Source organism: Pelobates fuscus, chromosome 6 (assembly GCF_036172605.1).
Source record: "Pelobates fuscus isolate aPelFus1 chromosome 6, aPelFus1.pri, whole genome shotgun sequence".
Taxonomy (NCBI): Eukaryota; Metazoa; Chordata; class Amphibia; order Anura; family Pelobatidae; genus Pelobates; species Pelobates fuscus.
In genome coordinates, this window is record NC_086322.1 from 147,479,140 (window position 1) to 147,504,285 (window position 25,146).

Below are 25,146 nucleotides of genomic sequence, written 5' to 3' on the forward strand. Positions count from 1 at the left end.
GGACAGCCTGGCATGAATGCATGTCAGGCTGCCCGCCAATCCTGCAGGCTGTCCAACTAAGGGCATACTATCCAGGCAGCACCCTGAGCTTGACATAAATGTGTCTAATGTTGCGCTCACTCCATGCTTTCTAAGGACTGTCCCCTAGCACTCACATGTCCACTTTTCTCATTATTGTCTTATTAGCAGGCAGACGTCCCTGGTATATAGTTTGAGACAGAGAAAAGGTGTATGCAGTGAGTGTAGAAGAAAGGGGACATGCTGCAGTGTTAGAGAGACCAACGTCTGCATTACCTAAACTAATTTTATTGTCAGCCAGTCCACACAAGTTTTGTTCCCATACATCCCTCTTAAGCTTTCAAACTTAAAGGAACACTATAGTCACCATAACAACTACAGCTTATTGTATTTGTTCTGGTAAGTAGAATCATTCCATTCAGGCCTTTTGCAGTAAACACTGTCTTTTCAGAGAAAATAACTCCACTGGCCACTCCTTAGATGGCTGCTAGAGGTGCTTCCTTGGGCAGTACTGCCTAGCGTGCAGCACTGCCATTCAGTGTCTCCACCCTCTGCATGCAGACACTGAACTTTCCTCATTCAGATGCTTTTATTCAATGTATCTTTATGAGGAGATGCTGATTGGAATTGTGCTGGCTCTGCCCCTGATCTGCCTAGTTGACAGTCTCAGCCAATCCTATGGGGAAGTATTGTAATTTGCTCAGACCACCACTTCTGATGATGTCAGCAGACAGTCAGTTCAGAGGCAAAGCCAGCAGCTGCAGACTTGAATACAAGTTATATTTTACTATACTTAGGGAGGCAAGAAGGGGCCAACGTGCTGGTTTTAACATAATAGGGTCAGAAATACATGATTGTGTTCCTGACCCTATGGTGCTCCTTTAAGCAAGAGTATGTGAAGAGTAGTTAGGGTTGCCACCTTTATTGGAAAAAAATACCAGTCTTAATCATTTGTTTAATCACAAGGAGTGACATCAGAGAAAATTCTGTAAAATCACCAACAAACTACTCACAGTTTGATTCTGCTGTATAGATGGATTGCTCCCAGTGTCTCAGTCTCGCAAGTCACCCAGTGTCTCAGTGTCCCTATATATAACAGTGTCAGTGTCCCCATGTTGCCCAGTCCCCTAGTCTCTCAGTGTCCCCATTTCTCCCAGTGTCCCAATGTCTCAGGGTGTCCCCATGTCACTAGGATACTGGGGACACTGAGAGACATGGGGACACTGAGAGCCATGGGGACACTGAGAGACATGGGGACACTGAGAGACCCGGGGACACAGAGACATGGGGACACTGAAACATTTAGGGAAACTGGGAGAAATGGGGACACTGAGACACTAGGGACACAGACACTGGGAGACATGGGGACACTAAGACACTAGGGGCACAGAGACATGGGAACACAGACACTGGGAGTCTAGGGGACACTGGGGACACTGGGAGACATGTGGACACTGGGACATATAGGGACACTGGGAGACATGGGGACACTAGGCACACTGAGACACTAGGAACACAGACACTGGGAGAAATGGGGACACTGAAAAATGTAGGGACACTAAGACACTAGGGACAAAGTGACATAGGGAGACTGGGAGACTATGGGACACTGGGAGACAGACACTCGGGGACACTGGGAGACATGGGGACAGTTGTGGACATAGACATGGGGACACTGGGACATAAAGGGACACTGGGACACATGGGGACACTAGGCACACTGAGAGACATGGGACACTGGATGGGGGACATGGGGACACTGGGAGAAATGGGGACATAGTGTCTCCGTGTCCCAATGTCTCAGTGTCTCCCAATGTCCCTATGTTTCACAGCATCCCCATGTGTCCCCTAGTGTCTCAGTGTCCCCATGTTTTCCAGTGTCCCCAAGTGTCTCAGTGTTTCCAGGTCTCCCAGTGTCTGTGTCCCCATGTGTCCTAGTGTCAGTGTCCCCTAGTGTCTGTGTCCCCATTTGTACCCTAGTGTCTGTGTCCCCTAGTGTCTGTGTCCCCTAGTGTCTCAGTGTCCATATATGTCCCCTAGTGTCTCAGTGTCCCATAGTGTATCAGTGTCCCCATGTGTCCCTGCTGCCTTTCCCCCCATCCCTCTCTTACCTGAGCTATAGAGCTGCTGTCTGGACTCTGCTGTGTTGCTGCTCCCTCACGGATCAGTAAGTAGTAGAGAGAGGCAGGGATATGCTGTAACTTCCTATCCCTGCCTCTCTCCACACACAGTGACCCCTACTGGCCGGTGCTGGTATTGCAGAGTAATCTCCATTTATTCTGAGAAAAATACCTGCATTTGTATTGCCGGTATTACTGCAATACTGGCACAGCCAGGCAGCCTCAAATACCAGTCAGGTGGCAAACCAGTAAAATACCAGTCAGGTGGCATACCTAAGAGTAGTGTGTGTAAAAATTTTTTTTTTTTAAATGGGCCTATTCCATGGGCCTGGGCCTGGAGCTGCAGCTCCATCAGCCCCTATGTTAATCCGGCCCTGCACACACACACACACACATATACACACGTATTTATATATATATATATATATATATATATATGTGTGTATATAATACGTGTGTGTGTATATATTTATAAATAAATATATATATATATATTTATAAATATATACACACACACGTATTATATACACATATTTACTGCAAAAAGGATTAAACCTAGCTAGATCTGGCACCCAGACCACTTCATTAAGCTAAAGTGGTCTGGGTGCCTATAGTGGTCCTTTAATAAAATCAGACAATTATGTAAAATTAATAGTTAAATATATGTAAAATATGTACATTTTACATATATATTTAACTATTAATTTTACATAATTGTTTGATTTTATTAAAGGACCACTATAGGCACCCAGACCACTTTAGCTTAATGAAGTGGTCTGGGTGCCAGGTCCAGCTAGGTTTACCCTTTTTGCAGTAAACATAGCAGTTTCAGAGAAACTTTACCTATGGGTTAATCCAGCCTCTAGTGGCTGTCTCATTGACAGCCGCTAGAGGCGCTTCCGCACTTCTCACTGTGATTTTCACAGTGAGAAGACGCCAGCGTCCATAGGAAAGCATTAATAATGCTTTCCTATGAGACTGGCTGAATGAGCGCGCGGCTCTTGCCGCACCTGCACATTCAGCCGATGACGGAAGAAGAGGGAGGAGAGTCCCAGCGCCGAGGGAGCCCCTCGCTGGAAAAAAGGTAAGGGATTAACCCCTTCCTTCCTGGGACAAGTATGTTTTCCTGGCACTATAGTGGTCCTTTAAGTATAACGATCCTGGAAATCGCTATAGTATGTATCTTCTCTTGTTTTTTTCCTCTGCTTAGATATAACGATCTTCATCGTTGACATACACTCTGTGTGTAATCATACTCCATATACATACCTATTTTTATATCCCTGAAGAAGTCCAGGACATGGACAAATGAGTTACATTTTTTGTATTATCTGTTTTTATTTATTTTTGTTTATACCTGTACTGCTCTGCTGCTGTATATTGCTGCTAGCTCCAGTTCTGCATTTCTTCTGCATTTGTGACCTGGCTGGGAAGAATTTCCATATAGATCCACTTGCAGTGGAAATGGGCTGTGTTTTATTCTACTATTTGTAAGTGCATTTACCTGCTACATTTTTTTGTACATAAAATATTGCACTATTTGTGATCTCCCTTCTTTTGTACACCAGACCTGGCAATAGACATCAACATCTGGATGGTCCTAATTCATCATTTGCTTCTAAATTGCTGGGAAGACATGCCTGCATTCCAGTTTCATCTTGTGAGTGCTTTTCTTCTCCCACACTGTGTCCCCTTTTTGTACATATTACAATGTTGTGATTTTTTTCTCCTAGATTTTAATTTATCAGATCTCAGACTTTGTATACCTATACAGGTTGTGTTTTACACTTTATGCTCTTTGGTGTGTTTTTCCCCTTCTTTCTGTTATATACTATTGTATATATTTTTTGTGCGTTTATATTTTTTGGGTGTTGGTTTGACACACACTTTTAGGAGACTCTTTTTTTTTTTTTGTAGGTTCTTTATTTCCAGTATTATTATTGTACAGTGGTAGTTTTTTATGAGAATGTCTAACACCAGTGTGCACAGAATCGACATTAGACAGTCCAAAACAGAGTTACATAGTGCAGATACAGACTCTTACTACCAAGACCACTCCTAAAATCATAAGTAGTCATGGTGGCTGGAGTATCCCTTTAACTACAGATACTTGGGTACCACCATCCAAGCTGATGTCACCATGGGGCACTTTGCAAAAATTGCCAAGCCCCCACAAATGACAATACCACTTCAGTCAGCTAGCACCACATTGTTCACATTACATTCACTGTATACAGAATGGGAGGAGTGTGGGCAAAGCACAGCCTCACACGTTCTGTTTACCAGCTCTGTTGTGAACTGCTTCAGGCCCGGTGATTGGCTACTGTACTCCCAGTATCGCTCTGTGATTGGTTCCTCCGCTGTGATGCCCTCCTGCCCGTACTTCCGACGTATGGCGTAATGTTCCGATGGGCGGGGTCACACAGCGGGCAAGATGGCGGCGGTGAGTGCTGATCCTGACTGGGAGCGGTGGTGAGACCGGCGATTTCCAGCAGTCGGGCGATGAGCTGGAAAGGGAGGAACAACTCGGGCCGGTGACACTTTCACAAGCACAGTACATAAAGCAGAGCCTGCCGGTAGGTGGGAGTTGGCTGCTGAATCCTCCATTAGCTGTCAGTGAATTTCCTGTAGAAATATATATGCTCCTCCGCAGGGAAGCTGGCATTCTACAATAGCATTCCGTAGCTGGATGTCAGGGTTCTAAAGTGGAATTGTGAAGACTGGGGCATTGCCTCTTAATGTACTACAAATGCCATGTCCCTGAGCAGTGTCCAGACACCAAGCAGTTCATAAAGCAGCACTACATTAATGGTTTTATGGTGCCAGTAGGTAGTTGCATAACTGCACAGGATCATGGGAGTTGTAGTTCGCTTTCATGGGAGTTGTAAGTCTTTAAAGAAAAAGTATGAGGTTTTCCTTATGGCTACTCCTAGGTGAGACCTGTGATGTCCTGACTCAGTAGATAACATTTTGTTTTTCCTTGCACTTTCGGATCATAGTCTGGGGTTTTGTTGACACTTAGAACTTTTGTAAGATTTGCATTCTGTACATCGCTTGATATGTTAAGTTATATTTTTAGAGGGTACAGGACATCTATTGTTGAATTTGACAAGTAAGCAGCATGTTATACTTCATACTCGGCTTCAGTTAAGATATCTATGTCAAGAAGTTTACATTATTTAGGCAGACAAAATAGCAGAGCTGTCAACAAATTTTACAGCGTTACTCAAACCAGAAAACTGTTTTAGGAAGACACTGGTATTGGTAAAAGTTACACTTCCTCTTCAGGTCCCCACCCGCCAACTAAAATCAATAAAAAAAAATTCAGGTTTATTCCTTAAATCCAAATTCAACCGCTCTGCATTAAATAAATGTCCTAATATGATTAATTGCATTCTGACTGCAAAATCTCTAAACATATTCTCAAGAATTATCAACCTCTGGAATTTGCAATACTGCCTCCAAATTAGATTGGATGTAGACTGGATTTCATCCTGTCTGGGTGCAAGTGAACAAAGAAAACCCCCAAAGTATGAAAATACACAAAGAACACTCATTTTAATTCAGTGAATTATACAATTATGCAAAAAAACCCACTTAAATCCTGTTATAATTAAAGCGAAATGGCACCTGTCTACTGAAAATCCAATTCAACCAAATTTTCATAGTTCGATTGGACTGAATTTTCAGCAAGACAGCTGCCAATTCTAATAGAAACTTAAAAGTAGTTGTTGGCATACTTTTGATTGTTAACCAGTTCTCTCATGATGCTAACACCATAGAAGGGGCCGTATACTCCAATAATTAAAATATATTCATTTAGGCTTATAAATATCTCTTATTAGTATAAAAGGCAAGTTATTCTATTAGTTTGCCTGCTGGCAGGTTGTCTTAACAGTGGGAAAACGTTGTTGATGTGCAATACATATGTTTAATATGTGATTGTCATGTAAGAATTACAGATTCTAAAGTAGGCAATGCATGATAATGAATTCGGTTGAAATACTTGCCTGTAGGTATGAGAATTGCAAATGTGGTTAAAAAGTAAATTGTTTTAATATAATTTTGGCAATCTGGGTTCCATTTGGTCCATTTGCAACAGATGTGCTAATATATTTTCTTTTTTTCTGGTATTTTTGGAATGTGACAGGGTGTGGTAGACTTACTTTTTTTTTTTTTTGCATTTTTCTAAGCTACACATCTCTGCTTTAACTGTAGGATCATTCCTCTCTCACTTGTGACATAACTTATAATATGCAGACATCACTTACTTACCGTACATCTGTTATCAAAATGCAATTCATTGTTTGAATGCATAGTACTTGTTTTTTTTGTAATTTAACTTGAATAAAAAACTACTCTATACTATAAAACTACCCATAACTTAAGGTCAACTTTTATTTGGAGTTACAGGTCCTCATTCATATTTTCATTGTCTTTTCTTTTGAGAAATCGTCTTAATTTAAAGACAAATCCTTTTACCCAAATGCAGAGATTCTTTCAGTTAGACCCTGGATTTACATTATAAGAAAAAAGAAGATGAGGTTAGGATACCACAATCCCTAAAAAAATGTTCTGCGCAGTTTCAGTTTTCTATACCACTGTGGCTCTCAAACTGCAGTAGCAACTCAAATACCCAAAATAGAATACTTAGACTGGATTTTCTCATTCAGGACATTCAGCGTTGTTTAACGGAGTCAAACTTTTTTAGAATCCAGGAAGTATCTCTTGTGGCTATTTTACATTGCAGGACTAATGGGGACAGGGACACTGCATCCAGATCACTTCAATGAACTGAAGTGGGCTGGGTGCCTCTAGTGTCATGCAGAATTAAAAATGTTTTTGTAAAACCTTTTTATAAAAATGGAATGCCCGTTGATAAAGGATTGTACCTGAAATGTTTGTAATTCTGCATTTCATAAAATCTAGTAGCACTGTGGTGCACTAGTTATTTTTTGTTGCGCTTGTTCTATTTTGTTTTATATCAATATAAATACATTTTGTTAATGGCATATTTCTGTTCACTCTCTGATTTTTACCAGGTTGGTAGGTGATAAATGCCACCATTTTATGGTGCTCATTATATATCCACTGCATCATGAAAATACTAGTTTAGTAGTTCTGCTGAGTATAGTCAGTCTCTGCAGGCTTTTTATCTGCATGAAGACCCTGAACTTTCCTCATATATGGGCACTATAGAAATGTAACTGTTCATATTACCCCACAGAGATCTACGGTTTGTGAAACTAGACACTTCACAGAGTATCTCATATTGTAAATAATGTTCCTTAACATGCTGCCATTTTTCCACCAGTTTATATCAAACCTTGTGTTAATGACACTTGGCAAACTCTGATGACAGGACTTGACAAATCCCAGGTGCCATTGCGACAAGAAATTTTGTCCTGTGGCCTGGGTGTTTGTTAGCCGGTGGGGGAGCAGTAATCTTCCTGCAGTTCTTGCCCTGCTCCCTCACTCTATGTTTAATGATTCCGTGAGCTGGAAAATAATGTCACTCCTGGACTGAAAATGCCCGTTGGGCCGCAATGGCCATGGGCCGAGGCTGGCAGGAAATATCAAGAGATCTTCCCTGCCGGCCCATGCAGGGCAGCACAGGACCCAAGATGGAGTTCAGTCCCATCATGGGCCGCAGGGGAGATTGGGCAGTGAGCCGGACACCCTCCATGCGTGCTGAACAGCTTTCTTTCCTCCTCTCGCGAGCTCCAAGATGATCAGAGCGTTGCTATGGTAACCCACGGCAACGCTCTGAACAACTGGTGCCCGCGAGAGGGAGAGAGACGTGGTCTGTACCCTGTGGAGGTACAGACCAAATAACCTGCCTGCTGGACCACCAGGTATCTGTGTGCGGCATGCCCCCCCTCCCCCCCCCCATTCACTGGACCACCAGGTATCTGCAAGCTCCCCCCCCCCTGGAAGGTTATAAGGGGGGGTAAATGTGATTTTTTTTTTTTTTTTTTTTGATTATTTTTTTTGGTTTACTTATTAAATTAATAATTTAAACTCGCATACACATACTGCACCCCCTGCACTAGCACACAAACACATTACACACAGTCTATACCCCTATACACACACTACACCTCCTACACACACTCTCTACCCCTCTATAATTACTACACCCTCTACACAAACACACTGCACACACTCAATATCCCTGTGTGCACATATGGATAAGTGGTTTTAATTATAAAAATCTACAATTACATCTGCATCAAATCGACATTTCGACCCTCATAATCTTTATTTATTTTTATTTTGTATTTTTGCAGTGCAGAAGAGAATAACAGACACTCTTTATATTTGGGGTAGTAGAGAAGGCATGCACAATTTTATATTTATAGAAACAGGAATAAAACTAAAGGAGTTATATCATAGGAATCAACGGTAAACAAAAGAAACTCCTGAGTTAGGCAGCCACACTGTTATAATGGTGCATTTTGTGTTAAACTAGGTGTGCCTGAACAGTTGACATTTAACACGATAAATGCTTCAGGGTGTGTTTGATTGAACTACGTTGCTGGTACATGTAAAGAACTGAGTGTTGCAGACTATGTATGTGTGTGTGCGGCATAAGTGTATAGACCTCATGGTAGGGTTACAAACTGGATAAACCACGGGGTCCACCTCTTAGTGTATGCTTGCACGATAAAAGTTTGGCAGAGGGTGCTTCGAGTGTGTATGCGCCCGTCTGTGCCGGTGTATGCATGTTTCTGCAATTGGTAGTTATACCAGTTAACCGTTAACACATGAGTTGGTAAGCTGCCTTTATGTGTAACCATCCTCATTCAAACATGTATACTATAACTTGTGGGCATGTAAAATCTCAATACACCAAGTCAAAGATAACTCATCTCACTATAAGCGAAATCATTTGCTTGCATGGATATGCAGGCAGGTATGCTGAAATCAGGGGGATAGTCCAGCTTGTTTGTGGGCGACCTCGCCAGCTCTGTGTGCTTGGGCTGCAAAGTCCTGGGTCAGCTTATGCCTCAGCTTGGCAACTGGCGTAGGGGACAGCGGGACAATAACAGGCAGAGTCCGAGGAAGTACTCCTCACAGCCCCGGGCCGTCGTCAATGCCTGCATCTCTGAACCATGAACTTGGTCCCTCGTGTAGGAGGCAGAGTTCTTCTTCCCTTGCAGGGGACAGCGGTGGATCTCGGTGGACAATCGCTGCCTGCGGCGTCGAATCCTCCACGTCGGTGGGCGATGCTCCTGGTGTATATCCCTTGTGGTCTTCAGCCCGGATAGGCCCATAGTGTGAGGTTGTAGCGTGGCTGTGGAAGCAGCGCCCAGGGGGGTCCCGCTTGTCTCCTGCCCCTCCTTTCTCCGCATCTCCCCGCGGCCGGGGCTTTTGGCGTCTCAAGGTGGATGGAAAACTTGTCCCAGAGGCTGTTGGGTGTCCTCGCCTTGCGTTGTAGTATGGTTTTACATGTGCTCTGCGTGGTCCTTACATCATGCTGTGCACGAGGTTGTGATTGTCAGCCATCTTGGGGTGAACTGTCCTCGGTGAGTCTCGGCAGGGCCGGTGCTGAAGCGCAGCTGAATGCAGTGGTGGTCACTCGTGGGGACCGGGATAACCCCCACTGGTCCAAAGGGGGGGAGAGCAAAGCGCCGGTCGGAGAACTGGGGGAGCTGCCGTCTCACCCCAGCTCAAGCTTCGGTAGGCCTCAGGCCTCAACCAGGTTACTTTGTTGCCAGTTGGGGTGTTATGCGGTATCCCAGGGTCCACCGTCATCTGGTGAGTAGTGTGCTCACCGATTTTGGTCAGTATCTGCTTGTGGCACGCATTTAAGAAAATAATCTTTACACTTACCAATCAAGTGCAGTGACCACCCGCAAGCAGATTGAAACGTGGAACTGTGAGAGGACCATGAATGATGTCATCACGTTTTGACGCTCGCGGATACAAACATGGTTGCTAGGAGACCAACTAAAACAAAATGTGAATCCGAGAAAAGTGTCCGTGAAAGGACAGTGATAGGTATAAAAACAATCAAGGAAGAGCAAAGAGAATTATGTACCTATGGAGAGCTGGGGCAAAGGCATAAAGAGAGTGTGAGAAAGTATGACAAAGTGAAAACAAATAAAGTATGTGTGAGAATGCAGTGACAAAAAGTGAAATACAAAACTCTTATTAGAAACTCAGATTTGTTCCCACAAGCAAATAAAAAAAAAAAAAAAAATTAATGACCTGATTGAAATTGGACTCCAAGCGGGGTACTTGGACACTAAGTTGGCCAAATTCTCAAGTGTGAAATATCCTAAACACTTGGTCCTATATACACTACCGAAGATCCATAAGTGTTTGGAAGATCCACCTGGCATACCGATTGTTTCTGCCAGGGATGGATTAATAGAACCAATTGTGAAACATATTGATTTCCATGTCAAAGATAGCTTCAGAATCCTTCCCACTTGTTTAAAGTATATGCAAGACTTTTTAAAATCACATTCGCAAGATTACTCTTACGACGGATTTGAACATTCTGTTGGTTACACTGGATGTCCAAAGCCTGTACACAATAATTCCACATCTTCTCAGATTCACATATTGTTTTCGTTGGTCTCCTAGCAACCACATTTGTATCTGCGCGAGTCACAACGTTATGGCGTTCTCTGCGGTCCTCTCACAGTTCCGGGTTTCAATCTGCTTGCGGGTGGTCACTGTACTTGATTGGTAAATGTAAAGATTATTTTCTTATTTAAGAATGTTTGATGCTACTATCTGTTATCTTGAGATACTCCACACATCAGTATTGAGGGTAGAGAAACAAAGCAAATTAAAAACAATTGCTATAAGCAGGAGAATTCAGTAATAAGTCTTCCATGCACATTAATCCATTATATGGCAATTATGTTTACTGACATGAGCAAATGCTACAAGAGAGAGGGAGGAATACATGCTAATCCCCATGTCTAATGATATAATATCATAAGTTATAGATCATTGTGATTGAAGGTGATGAAGAGACTATCCTTGATTCTGAAATAGAAAACGTGGGACTGATGTGTCAAATGGATACAATGTTATAAATGTATCAATCTTACTTATTACAGAGTAAATATAACCTAGCGCATAATGATACACACCTGGGTCAATTTCAAGTGAATATGCAATATTAGAAATAATATGAAGTTAAACATTTGATCATAGGTACTGAGTCATTGTTGTAAGAAGGCAAATACAAAAAAACAAGTAAATATGGTACGAATTAGTCAATATCAATACGACTATGGGTCCATATGGTATAGTGGCTCACACCATCATCTGTGTTATAAAAACATAGACAATGTACATTTCTCATTGAGGCCCTTCAGCCAGACTGTGTCCAGTGATTTAACCCCTTAAGGACCAAACTTCTGGAATAAAAGGGAATCATGACGTGTCAGACATGTCATGTGTCCTTAAGGGGTTAATCCAAAATGCCTTGTGTTGGAACACTGGATTGAAACACTGGACACAGTCTGGCTGAAGGGCCTCAAGGAGAAATGTACATTGTCTATGGTTTTATAACACAGATGACGGGGTGAGTCTCTATACCATATTTATGCTACAATTTAGAATAAAAATAATTTTTTTTGGTGACTTACATATTTTAGAATTTTTTTTTTTCATAAACATGTGGATTCCTCAGTCTACATCTGACATACCCATAAGGTAGCCTAAAAACATGTAGCCTGTAAATGACAATGTTCCTATTCCTTCTATATTAACGGATAGTTGTGTTTGCGAATTTAGAGGTCATAGTCCAGCAGCATCAGGATGTCTTCAGTGTCATTTGATTACATTCATTAGATTGTGCCAAGTCTGATTGTCTGCATCACTAATTCATGACATGACTCTTTGACGCATTAAGATATTAAATTGTGGAAGTCATAGAGGATACATTTAAATGAAGCTTCATTTAATCCACAAGCAAGTTACAGGCAATCAGTGAAACAGACATCGATATCCTTAATATTTGTCAGCTTTAGTGTCTTCTCCTTCCAATGCAGACTGCTTTGCTTCTAGCAGTCCAGCTCACCAAATGCTGTCAGTGGTTGAGCTGTGTTTGTACATTGATAAGAGTCTTTTTTCTGAAATGAGGGGAGTGACTTATGAGTAAGGCTTATGGTGCAAAATATGGCAAAACATTTCCTCCCAAAAACAAACTTTTTAAAAAAGAATTTGAGTAATTTTGGCATTTGTACAACTGCAGTTGCCTCTTTGTGAGTCGACTCTTAAACATTATATTGTTCCTTTTCAGTTTTGTCTGTGAAAGCTTAATACAAATCTAACAGTAGAATTGTACATCAAAATAGATTTTGCAAGTGTGTCACGTTCCTAGTGCATAAGTTATATGTCACATTTTAGAGGGAGTGCATATATGTTTTAAAACAGAACGTTTTCAGTTAGTAAGCTTAAAGAGTTACTACAAACCATTTTTTTTCTTCTGCCCTGTTGGGTATTAGTAATTTCATTTCTTAAAACCCTTTAAAATAAGCATAAACATACTAGGCAAATTTCCCCTCACTGGTTTCCACGACCTATCCGATGTCCCTGCTTTCCTTGCGATGTCCAATCAATTGCCATTTGTTTGGACAATTAGTTACTGGGGTGAGGGAGAGGGGGTTGGCAAGGGAAAGAGGTAAAAGAAAATGAAAAAGATGTACAAGCATTAAAGGACCACTATAGTGCCAGGAAAACAAACTCGATTTCCTGCCACTATAGGGTCTTTGGGTCTCTCCCACCCTCAGGGTCCCACTCCTGCCGGGCTGAAGGGGGAGGAAGGGGTTAAATTCTTACCTTTCTCGGCGCTGGGGACTCTCCTCCCTCTTCTGACGTCAGCAGCGAATGCGCATGCATGGTAAGAGCCACGCGCGCATTCAATCAGTCCATAGAAAGCATTTTTCAATGCTTTCCGATGGACGGCAGCGTCTTCACTGTGAAAATCACAATGAAAAGTGCCTCTAGCGGCTGTCAATGAGACCGCCACTAGAGGCTGGATTTAACCCTATTGTAAACATAGCAATTTCTCTGAAACTGCTATGTTTACAGCTGCAGGGTTAAGCCTAGATGGACCTGGCACCCAGACCACTTCATTGAGCTGGAGTGGTCTGGGTGCCTATAGTGGTCCTTTAACCCCTTAAGGACACATGACATGTGTGACATGTCATGATTCCCTTTTATTCCAGAAGTTTGGTCCTTAAGGGGTTAAGCAGGTTGGGGAGGGCTGAAATAACAAGGTAGGGCGTAAAGCTGTTAATATCTTTTGACAATGTGAGGTGCGCGCTCATGACAGATGTAGTTTTTGCACAGAATTGACATTAGGTAGCCCAGAACAAAGTTACGTGTGCTTGGGTGTAAGTAACCACCAAAACAAAAGTGTAAATATCTCTGTATGTGCAGCTTTTCAATGTGTTTAAAGTACACTGTGCTGTGACATCTGATTTGAAAATGAAACCATTTTTTTCATGGAGACTATGTGAGTCACAGTCAGGGGAGGTGTGGCTATGGTTGCATAAACAGAATGAAAAGTGAATAAATTCCTTCCTGGCAGTGAGACGCCAGGAGCATGATCTACACACACAAACTGATTTACTAAGCTAAAGCTGTTTGTTTTCTTTAAAGGAATGCTTTAAGCACCACATTTAAGTTAAGGTGATTAACCTTTTAAACTGGAGACAGTTCATCTTGCAATAATTTCATTACCTGTGTATTTCTAATAGTATATAACCATCAGTTTTAGATATAACTGTTAAACTAATCAGAAAAAATATTTTTGTAAATATAACAATCCTTATCTGTTTACTAATATTAAAGATCATAACAAACATGTGGAGAGTAAAAAATGGGTCGCAAGAGAATACTGAGAACGGGCAGCAACTGAAATAGCCTGCCCTTCGGTCGGTCACCGCTCAGTTCTCAAGCTGTTTTTTGCTCATCTTGTGACATTACAGAGAGAACTTCTCTGAAACATATCAGACTGGTCCCACCCATACGGGCAGTCCAGATCTGAAATGCCAGCAAGTTCCCTCTGCACGAGAGACACAGCAACCCCAGACGATCGTTTCAGCCTTGTAAGGCATCATCAGTGAGGCATAGCTGATATCTCCCTAGGCACCGTGAGCAAGGGGTCCACGTCTGGATTATCCCTTAAACTTGTGGAGAGTAAAAAATGGGTCGCAAGAGAATACTGAGAACGGGCAGCAACTGAAATAGCCTGCCCTTCGGTCGGTCACCGCTCAGTTCTCAAGCTTGCGACCCGTTTTTTCTCTCCATAAGTTTAAAGGGTAATCCAGACGTGGACCCCTTGCTCACGGTGCCTAGAGAGATATTAGCTATGCCTCACTGATGATGCCTAACAAGGCTGAAACGATCGTCTGGGGTTGCTGTATCTCTCGTGCAGAGAGAACTTGCTGGCATTTCGGATCTGGACTACCCGTATGGGTGGGACCAGTCTGATATGCTTCAGATATGTTCTCTCTGTAATGGCACAAGATGAGCTAAAACCAGCTTGAGTTCTGAGCGGGGACCTACCGAAGGGCAGGCTATTTCAGTTGCTGTCCGTTCTCAGAATACTCTTGCGACCCGTTTTTTCTCTCCATAAGTTTAAAGGGTAATCCAGACGTGGACCCCTTGCTCACGGTGCCTAGAGAGATATTAGCTATGCCTCACTGATGATGCCTAACAAGGCTGAAACGATCGTCTGGGGTTGCTGTATCTCTCGTGCAGAGAGAACTTGCTGGCATTTCGGATCTGGACTACCCGTATGGGTGGGACCAGTCTGATATGCTTCAGATATGTTCTCTCTGTAATGGCACAAGATGAGCTAAAACCAGCTTGAGTTCTGAGCGGGGACCTACCGAAGGGCAGGCTATTTCAGTTGCTGTCCGTTCTCAGAATACTCTTGCGACCCGTTTTTTCTCTTCATAACAAACATGCGATCTTTAATTCCAGTAGAACACAACAAAACATTGTATTTGTAGCAATATAGTGTTTGTAACACTAACTTTGCACTGCTATTAATTTTACTGTTTGGGTGGAGTAAGGTGTGGGCATTGGATCATAGTCATTAAATCATTTAAAATAAAGTCTTGGTTTTCCCCTTTATACAAAAAGAAATAAAACCTGTACATTTGTGGTCACAAATCTGTTTTGACAACAGACGCATTGCAAAGGGTGGGAGCACATTTTATAAAACAAATGTTCACTATATTGTTCAGCATTGGTTTTATGTAACGTAATCCAACTACCATAGTTGCTACTGCCTGCTTTAGTGGTTTTGCTACCAGCATGTCCCATAAGAAAAGTTTTGTATTGACTTCATACAAAGAGGGCTTCCCATATGTACCCATGGCACAGCCTCTGTGACCTCTATGAAACTGCAGGGGCATGATCTGTGTACCAAAACCACAACATTACACTAAAGTTAATTTAAGCTAATAATAAAATAAAAGGAATCATGTCTATTTAATTGTCACATGCTTCTAGCTATGGCTGCTTAGAAAGGCCCTGGGAGTCCTCTCAAGGGTTTTTGTCACAGTTTAGTCGTCATGTTGCTGCTACCCATGCTTCCATAAAATGCAGCTTGAGAGAGAGCCTTATGAGACATACCAACAAGGATGGTCCTGCTGTCATAAAGCTAATTTCGGTTTGTGTTTTGTTTGAGGCGTTACTCTAAAATGTGTTTATATCTGCAGAGAATGCAGGCAGACCTCTTTCCGAAGGTTGGAGGAAACAGACAATGTAACAAAAATAATACATTTGACCTTGGAATGTTGAATAAAATTTTTAAATAAGTTCCATGTTTGTCAGTACATGCAACATCTATATCCCTGTTATAAACTTCTATTATTAGTAACAAACCAACATACAATTGTAATGCTATGATTTCTGTATCTTGTTAGTGCAGAATATTGTTGATGAAGATTTTTCTATCTTCTGCTGAGATTGCAAATACCGAGTTGTTAGAAAACTGGTGAAGATGCCACTGATACAATATATTGTCTTGCTTTTAAATATTGCTCTGCTTATGGTATAACATCTGCACACACAGTACAGAGCAGCATGAGTTGGAGTTCTCCCTCTCCTACTGCAGATCTGGAGCTGTCATGGTGCAGATCACTGTCAACTGTGAGACATGATTGGTTACTCGATCAATGTATTTTCAGACCTCATGGATCACCCTGTCTTAGACCTTGCAATCTGGCCACAGTCGACAGGGGGGGCACCCCAGGCATCTGGTCAGTTACAATATGACCCAGATGTCTAATCTTTGCCATCTTGAAACTGTTATATGTCTAATGTTTACATAGAAAGTGGGAAAATAGGCATGGGATTGTATTAGAATTTAGATTACAGCACAAGTTGTCAATCTCAGTATGTCACTGCTACCCATTGGTTTTCTTGCTTAAAATGAAATGGTATTGGTGACTGGAGTGTTCCTTTGAGAACCATAGTCTTAGGGCAGCATAGTATAGTAAATGCTTGTTATCTCTGTTTAAAAGTGTATTAGACTTTAAAAGATACATTTTGTTTGTATAGCTTTTAAAGTAAATAATAATTTGCTTTTACTTACCATTCATTCTTTAACATTTCTTTTAAATCCTCTTTAACCTTGTAAAACACAATAAAGTAATACTAGAGAGGTAAGCAATGAAATAGATTTATAGACTGATGTTATGAATTATTTTTAAATATAAATAATGTATCGAGTTAAACAAGATAACGGTGTTAAAAGGTGTCTTGGGGTTGAGCAATTCAAGCAAAGTTCCATTTTAATTTAGCAGTTTATAAGGAATGTCTCCTCAGCTAGTTATTTATTTATTAAACTATAGAAAGGTCTCAGCAATAACTTGACAAAGTGGCTACTGTCCATGAATTCCGTTTCCTTATTTGGGACATCATGTAAGATCCTGTTTTTCTGATAACTGTTTTTTTTTTTTTTGTTTTTTTTACTATTTTACCCTAATTAAAGACATTGTAATATGGAGAGATGCAGTCAGTCCAGTTTGCATTTTATGATGGAATAGCCACAAAAGCAAGTTTATCTAATTAAAAAAAAAATAGAATATCAGCTTGTATGGTTTATTCCCCACATTTCCACCCACCAAACTGTTTGTACGTATGGGACAGTGATAATGCTTTCTAGCTGCAGTCTGTGTGGTATGATACGCCTTGTTTGAGTGTCTGCACACATTATATGGATAGCATTGTCTTACTTGCCAGCTTTTAGACTTGGAAACTACAGCCCTCCCGAGCTATTAAACTAGTATACTATTTCAACCTTTTGGATGTGATATTTTACAGCACTGGGCTTTGTGAGATATTTTTATCATTTCAAGATAGAGTGACAATTCTGCAAAAATCACTCACATAGATTCATATAATATATGCAAAGTGTTGTCAAGACACAGTCTGGCATACATTGTAAATCACTGTAATTCTCCAGATGGTTATATGTGAGGTTGTTGCCATTGTGGTGCTTATTGTAAAGATGTTGGTTGACAGTACCAGGAAGTGCTACTGTGGTGTTTATGCATTATATTTGCCTCTGTTGAATTCCCTAGTAACATTTTTAATACAAAGTAAAAACAATCTTAAGTATATAGAAAGTGCGACCTAGGAATGGATTGCCAGATTATTAGATTTGTGTTTACGGTGACTGTAACATGTTGGTGGCACCTGGTTATTTTGTTACTCTTGAAAAATCTTTTTTTGTGAGTAGTGTTTTACTTTTTACTTTTGTGTGTATTATAAACTGAACTGTGACAAAAATAAAGGAGATTGGTCGTGTTATACCAATGGTAGTGTAGCAAAAGCTCAGTTCTGGGAAAGGCATTACTTTGTGCTGGCTGTACTTTTCATTTTGACACTTTGGATTAGCAGCATAAACTGCAAAAATCTATTTGTTGCAGTAAGTCTTTTTGGAGCTGAAGCTTTGCAAATGTTTCTTGTTTATTAAGCGGTTTTCACCAGAATAAATTAGAAGATTTTACCATGATAGACTGTTCCTTTGTTACAATTACTGCTGTAGGGAGAGATTGGCAGTTCACTATAGAACAAAGGTCTGGTCATACAGAGCAATTAGTGGATTTTCCAGTGTGTAGCTTTTCCACTTACCTAATTCTCGGTTAGGTCTACAACAGTGATAAATTGCAAAAAAAAACAGAAGAACCTGGCACCCAGTTTCACTCTCAAAGAAGATACTTTATATATCTGGAAGGCATATTCAAAATGAGTGCAGCTTGTGAGCAGGGCCAGTGCAAGGATTATTGCTGCCCTAGGCAAAAGAAAAATCCCCCCCCATGTGACATCACAATGCCCCACCCATATGATCTGCCATATGAACTAACACCAGTGCTGCACACAGTGTGTGTTTACATTAAAAAGCCTGCAGGGACAGGCTATAGACACCAGAACCACTTCATTACGCTGCAGTGGTTCTGGAGACTATAGTGTCCCTTTAGTGTGAGGTAAATTAGAGATTAGTGTCACTAATAATATACTAGATTGCCTACTTACAACCAGATGAGGATGGTGATGGGCTCTGTCGCAGGTTGACGCCACTTGTCTGGTGTAGAACAGGATCTCTGGAGGCTGTTTGTAACTGTCGTCACAAAATGCAATGTTCTGGGAGAACGGGAAGCAGCTCCATTTTGTCAGCTCAGCATACCACCAGCACCCAAAGCAAACCTTCAACATCAGCCCCAAAGTGGGACAACAAGGGCCAAAGTCTGGATGGGGGGGGACAGGACCCAAAAATCGGGTTCTGTCCCATCAAAATCAGGATTGTTGGGAAACATGCAAAATATAATTGTTCAGAATGACCGATGGTACGCAATGCTTCAGATACCATGTAAATCTTGGTTTATCCACACAGATTATTCTGGAATGTGGACCTGACTAGAAGTTTATCAGTTTAAAGAGGTAGTATCATTTAATGCAGAATTTACACCTTTGGATAAAACATTAAAATCATAGCTTTTTGTTAGCCGCCTCTTTTTTTTTTTTTTTTTTTTAAGATTTAGCAAACTACATCATAACACAGATCAGACAAGATAAAGTCAGGGCAGACACTGCAAATAAAGAGGAGAAATGGAAACATTGCTTTATTTCTTCTCTTCACTGTGTGTTTTGACTATACTGGCTGCTTACATGGTGGCATCCAGTTTCTGGATAAAGAGATGTTGATTGCTACCGTTAAAGGGACACTATAGACACTTAAACCATATCTTCATGTAGATGTTTTGGTGTGTGACAATGTCCCTGCAGTCTAAACAGAGATAGAAAGGCATCACTGAAAAATTGTATTCCAATGTTTTCTAAAAACTATATAACATGATGAGACTTAACATCTCAATTTATTGCAATTACTGTACTCTGAAGACCATCATATCCTGGAATACAATTCAAATAGTAAGGACAAAGAGAAATATGCATTTTTGTCTTTAGGGAGGGACACTTGGATACAAAAATATTTGTTTTTGTTAATAAAGTTAATTGAGTTGTTTGTGTACTCTCAGTGAAGTCTTAAGATAAGAGTTTATATTTCTCAGAATTATGAAATGTGAACCATAATTATTTGATTAGTTTATCTTTGCATCTTTTATCTAAATTATGACTTGTTGAATCCTACTAATGTTTTGCACTGATTGCACCTCCCCCCCCTTCTTCTAATAGAAAAAAATTGGCCAGCAATTGCCCATGAGAAAACTCAACAACAATAATCTCATACTGAGAAAGGAAGCCCTCTTGGTTTTTCCCATAGCTTTTTGGAACACTCCAAACACCTAAAGCACTTTAGCTTGCTGAAGTGCTTTATGCGTGAAGAGTTTACCTCTTTTTTTTTTTTTTTTTTTTTTTTAAAACACTGTGAATGCTTTCCAGAGAAGCTTTGGATTGAGAGAAGCATTCAATTTGTCCCACAGTCCCAGTAGGATCCCAGTGTTCTATATGAGAAGCATTGGATTGGAAAACACATCTTCCATTTGGGTGATCTCATAAGAGGAGCAGCTGCTGCCCAGCGGAGACTGTCCTTTGCGGGATAATATATATTTAATTTATATAGTTTTAATGCGTTTATATTTCACATTTTAACAAACACATATTTGAATGAGTAAAATTGAATATCATAAGTGACAAGTCCAATTTTTCTATTTTTATTTTATTTTCAGAAAAATTCAGTTTATGCTTTTTATATTTTTGTTTTTTAAGTACCACTGATAACTTCCATCAAATACCAACTAGCAGCTTCAGAGGTTATGAGACTTATCTTCTTAGGATATATAAATTATCCTTTCAGTGCTAAGTGTCTGGTTTTAACAGAAACCTAAAAGGTTTGTAGTGCAAAGTAGGATGGAAGAATGATGTGCTTGTGGGCCTTTGCTAGCCTAGTCGACATAATAAAATTCTGTTTTTTTTATACACTATATTGAAAGGAATTTTTTATTTCATATGCCAGGCAAGTTGTGGTGATATTTTTCTAGGTAACCCAATACTTTAATTGACAGGGTTCACTCAAAGCTGATTGTTGGAATTCCAGCTTCAATTTCATAGACTACAATAACCATTTGTGGATATTTTTTTTTTTTTTATTATCAGGCTTTGAATCAAAAGACAGCTCAAAATGGAACATAAGAAGAATGAGAGTTTTGTCCCGACCATTACCGAACTGGAAGGATTTCTCACTGAACACAACTCCAATGTTGTCTGGTTACTTGTGGGTAAGTCCTGTTTTTTATGACACAATGAATAGTACAAACAAAATGTTTTCTTAATTATTGTTACGAACTCTGGTATAGTGGATACCTTGTTGGCCTATTCCTCCCGAACTGCTGAGCCTGAGTGATTAATGCTGCAGTTTGGGTGTAGATACGAATAGTTTCAGATGAATGCAGCTTCCAAGTAGTTTCTCCCCAGCAAGTAGATAGTTACCCAAACATGAGCCTTGACTTCATGAAGGATACAACAGGAATACATTTTAATGGTGCCACACTGGCTTTTATGCAAGTCCCCATGCAAGAGCACTCCCACATGGACCTTGTGGGGGACAGGGACACCAATGTTAAAGCAAATAGTATTACAGTGAAATCGTATTCACTGTAATATTAGTATAGTATTACAGTGAAAACTTAAAAAGACTCAGATTCTCTTTACCGATCAAGTTAGCTGCTTTCAGTAACATTTTCAGTCATGGCTGTCTCCTGACATTTGTCTAGCCCTGGTTTAATATATGCATATGTGTCTGCATATAAGCTAAATCTTTGATTAAAAAAAAGCTAAAAAATGTGTGTTGTGGAAGTAGGATATAACAGATTGAAAGGTTGGAAGGAGGATAAAAGAGCAGTACAAATAGAACCTCAAGCTGTGATTCTAATAAGGAGCAGAATGTGGCTGGATAATTAATTATTAGTAATTGTTCAAGTCATAGCATTCTATCAATCAATCTTAATTTTCCATTTCAAAGCTATTGATTGCATTTCTCTCTGGAAGTGTGGTTTTCATATTTAAATTTTTTCGTTTTATTTATTTATTACTATTTTTGCATATTTTCCTTCTTAGGGCTCTCTGTTAATTTTCTGTGATTTCCAGCAACATTCAAAGGCAATCACATGCTGTAATGTGACATTTTAACTTTCAGCGTATAGTTTAAAGTTACCTTTGGGCTTTCTTTTCTCTTTATATCAGGGATTCCAGTTTGGTTTCGTTGGCTGTGTTCACAACTGATTTATCAGAATATTTTTATTTTGTAAACAAAATTAGGTCCAACTTTGCATATGTTCTGTGTATTGGGCATGGCAAAATAAAGTAATTGATATGGCTGCTGTCCTGCTGATAACTATTGTTCAACAGGAAACAAATAAGTGAAGTACAGGAAGATCTGTATAAAAAATCTTTCTGGATTTTCTCCAGTTACATTTTTTTTCATATTTCTTTTGTGTGGAATAGAACAATTAAACAGTCCCACGAGTTAAAGGTTACTTGCCAAGATGGTCTTAATATAATAGATTTACCAAAATCCTGGTCTTTAAGAGTTTAAAAGGGCAGTGAGCAAAAACAAATATTGCCTACTTTACTGGCCATATCAAATTATGTACGGCCATATCAAAAGCCTGTTTCCTGCATCAAAGCAAATGCTGAAATGAAGTTCTGCACTAGCTGTCCAAGCTAACAGGAGATGCATTGTGACTAAAAAATACTGTATCTGGATTTCTTATCTATATCATCATGTTACAAAAAACGTCATGATAATAAATAACACTCCATGTTTCCCCTGTCACCCCAAAATAACATAGTTGCCCTTAATCCCCAAAAGCTGTTACTATACCTCCTTCCACTGCTCACCCGATAATACTAATCATTCTCAGGATCTATGACATGCAAAACAAATTGTGGTGATTAGTCCTGTAAGGGCTTGCCTTACTAACGTTGTGTAAAACTAGTTTCATACCCAACTTTTACATTTGCATGTACATTTTACTTATAAGATACTATGCACTCCTTTTCAGAACCATTTATTTCACAGTCTCAAAGAGCTGTGGTTATACATGGCAAACTTTAGGTAGACCGATGCAAATACTGAACTTATGTATGAATCATGTCGATCTCGCACCAATGTTATTTCTTTGCTCTAAAATGTCGACACATATGTTCAATCATGTGTGTATTTTTCTTGTTTTATTATATTGGCAACTTGTCATGCGGGACTAATCTTTTGATTTTCATTTGTGAACACTTCTTTGAAGTTCCTTCTCTGATAGAAGGATTTGCCTAATAAAAATCTATTTAAAACAATCTAAGATACTACAGGAGCACTTAATAAACAGATTAAAAAAATATACAATCATATATGTCTTTATTAATATAGTAGTGGGGGTGTTTTGCAATGAATGGTGGTCTGTTCTTATTTGGTAGGTTCATTGGTAAATGTGATTTTTAGGGTTGTTATGTAACAATTTTGGCTTCATGTACTTATATTGCAATTTGTGTACATGACTTTTTCAGAAACTGTTGATGAAAATTATAGTGGCTATCTCCTTAGTACTGTTTGTGCTGCTCTGTATTATGACTCACTGCAATTGCAGTTGGTTTTATAACCGATATCTCTGCTCAGGCTTGTGCTATCTCTTAGTAGGGAAGGTGAGAAGGTTTACGCCTTCCTAATGTGCACACAATGCACTTACAACTTGGTCGGATCTTGTATGGCATAGAAGGAAGAAAAGTCCTCTAACATCAGAGGGAGAGAGTGAAATGTCTTAGTGAAGTCTTATGGCTGCAGTGATTTATTTATTTTCAAATCGCTGCAGGTATAAACATTTGTGTGCAAACACACAATAACAGGGGAACTCCTTGCACTATAACTTATTGTGGTGCTTACAGAGTCCCTTTAGTGATATTTTGCAGGTGTCTTTAATTTAGCTCGTTTTTTTTTTTTTAAATCCGTTGTTTACACAGCTCTGTCACACTTCCCCTAATTCAATCACTTTGGAGTGATTTACCATGCCACTGGAAATCTGGAAAAAAAAATAAATCTGATAGTCCAATTACTAAAAGTGACTATTTGCTTTATCTATCTCCAGCCATACCTAATTCTATTCCTCAGTTGATCATCATGATGACGTATTTTTTTCTCTTTATCTTTTTCTTGCCCTATGGCCATCAGTCATCAATTGTGTGATTAGAGCAGGTCCGTCAATTTATTTTTGTGCCAGTGTTCATCAGCCTACTTAATCTTTCATGTAATGTTTCACTGCATATCAACAGGTGTGAATATTGTAGAAATGTATTGCTTTATATAGAAATAAAAGAGGTGGAAAACATATGTATTTTTTATTTTGTAGCTACCATCTTGTCCTGTGGATGGATAATCTATCTAACTTACTACAACTCACGGAATGTTGGTCTTATTCTAACACTGGTGCTGAATAGATTGTACAAACATGGATACATACACATTGGTGAGTAGTTCCCTAATGCAAACAACGCAAGTGTGGATGGCTCAAAACATTAGCGGGTCTGAATATAATATATTGTTTATCATACAGCTGTATTGTTGTATTATTTTAAATTGAATATAAATATGGCCAATCTATTTCCGGTTCCTGGAAATTGTAGGTCCTTTCTTCGAAGTCTTTTCATGTTTTACAACTCTGTTCCCCTCTTCACTCTTGTGCCTCACTACCCTATGCCCTACCTCTATAGTTCCACGCTTCTCCCCAGCAGATCTAGAGTGTCAACACTTACTAGTGGTTTTCAATCTTTTTTTTTTTTCCTGTAAGCTTAATTGTGGGACAAAATATTACAACTAATATTATGTGACAATATTCATATTTTCTGGCATAATATGTCTGACAATTCCTGCCTGGAATCAGTCATCACAATAAGCGTGAACACTGTTGGCATTTTATATATCTTTCGGTGCAGCTGTACCAAACAGCTAACCTTGCTCTCTGTTAAAAAAAAAACAAAAAAAACAAAACAAGCAAATAATACATTTACATTTAATTTTACCAATGTATGCACTTTGTTTACAATGTCACCATCACATTTTAGTTATTACTGAATTTAGTTTCAGTGCATATATTGTTAAATATAGATTGTTGGTTTTCCTCCAGGATAGGTTGGAGAAGCTATTTTATCATGTATGTAACACATTCTAAGAAAAGTACAAGTGTAAATACTAATTGTGCAATATGTTCAGAATAAAATATATCCTTTTTTTTCTGTGCCACAGGGTCGTTTTCTTTCTCCGTCCTTTCTGGAAAGATCATGTTGCGTGAAATCTATTATATTACTGAAGACATGTCAATCAGGTATGTTTTTGGTACTTTAGATACTTGTGTGTAATATAGATTATTAGGGTCTGAAAACTGACCACTTGTATTTGTGATATGTTCCTCCCAATACTTAACATCTGCGTTGGAAGCTGAATTCCCAGGTGATTCAAATATTTCACTTTAAAAAATACAATATATAGGACTAAACACTTAGGACTAAAGGT

The 25,146-nt window shown here is 39.7% G+C and overlaps 1 protein-coding gene across 11 annotated transcripts in view; it reads left to right on the forward strand.

Moving 5' to 3' along the window:
• The first annotated feature begins 4,540 nt into the window (after window positions 1-4,540).
• BLTP1 (bridge-like lipid transfer protein family member 1) overlaps window positions 4,541-25,146 on the forward strand; it is a 261,114-nt gene continuing 240,508 nt past the window's right edge. For all 11 annotated transcript variants that reach the window (XM_063458398.1, XM_063458399.1, XM_063458403.1 and 8 more), the window contains exons 1-4: window positions 4,541-4,714; window positions 20,748-20,869; window positions 23,987-24,103; window positions 24,880-24,958. In XM_063458398.1, the coding sequence (XP_063314468.1) occupies window positions 20,773-20,869; window positions 23,987-24,103; window positions 24,880-24,958 (293 nt within the window). In that variant the 5' untranslated portion in view covers window positions 4,541-4,714; window positions 20,748-20,772. The remainder of the gene's footprint in view (window positions 4,715-20,747; window positions 20,870-23,986; window positions 24,104-24,879; window positions 24,959-25,146) is intronic.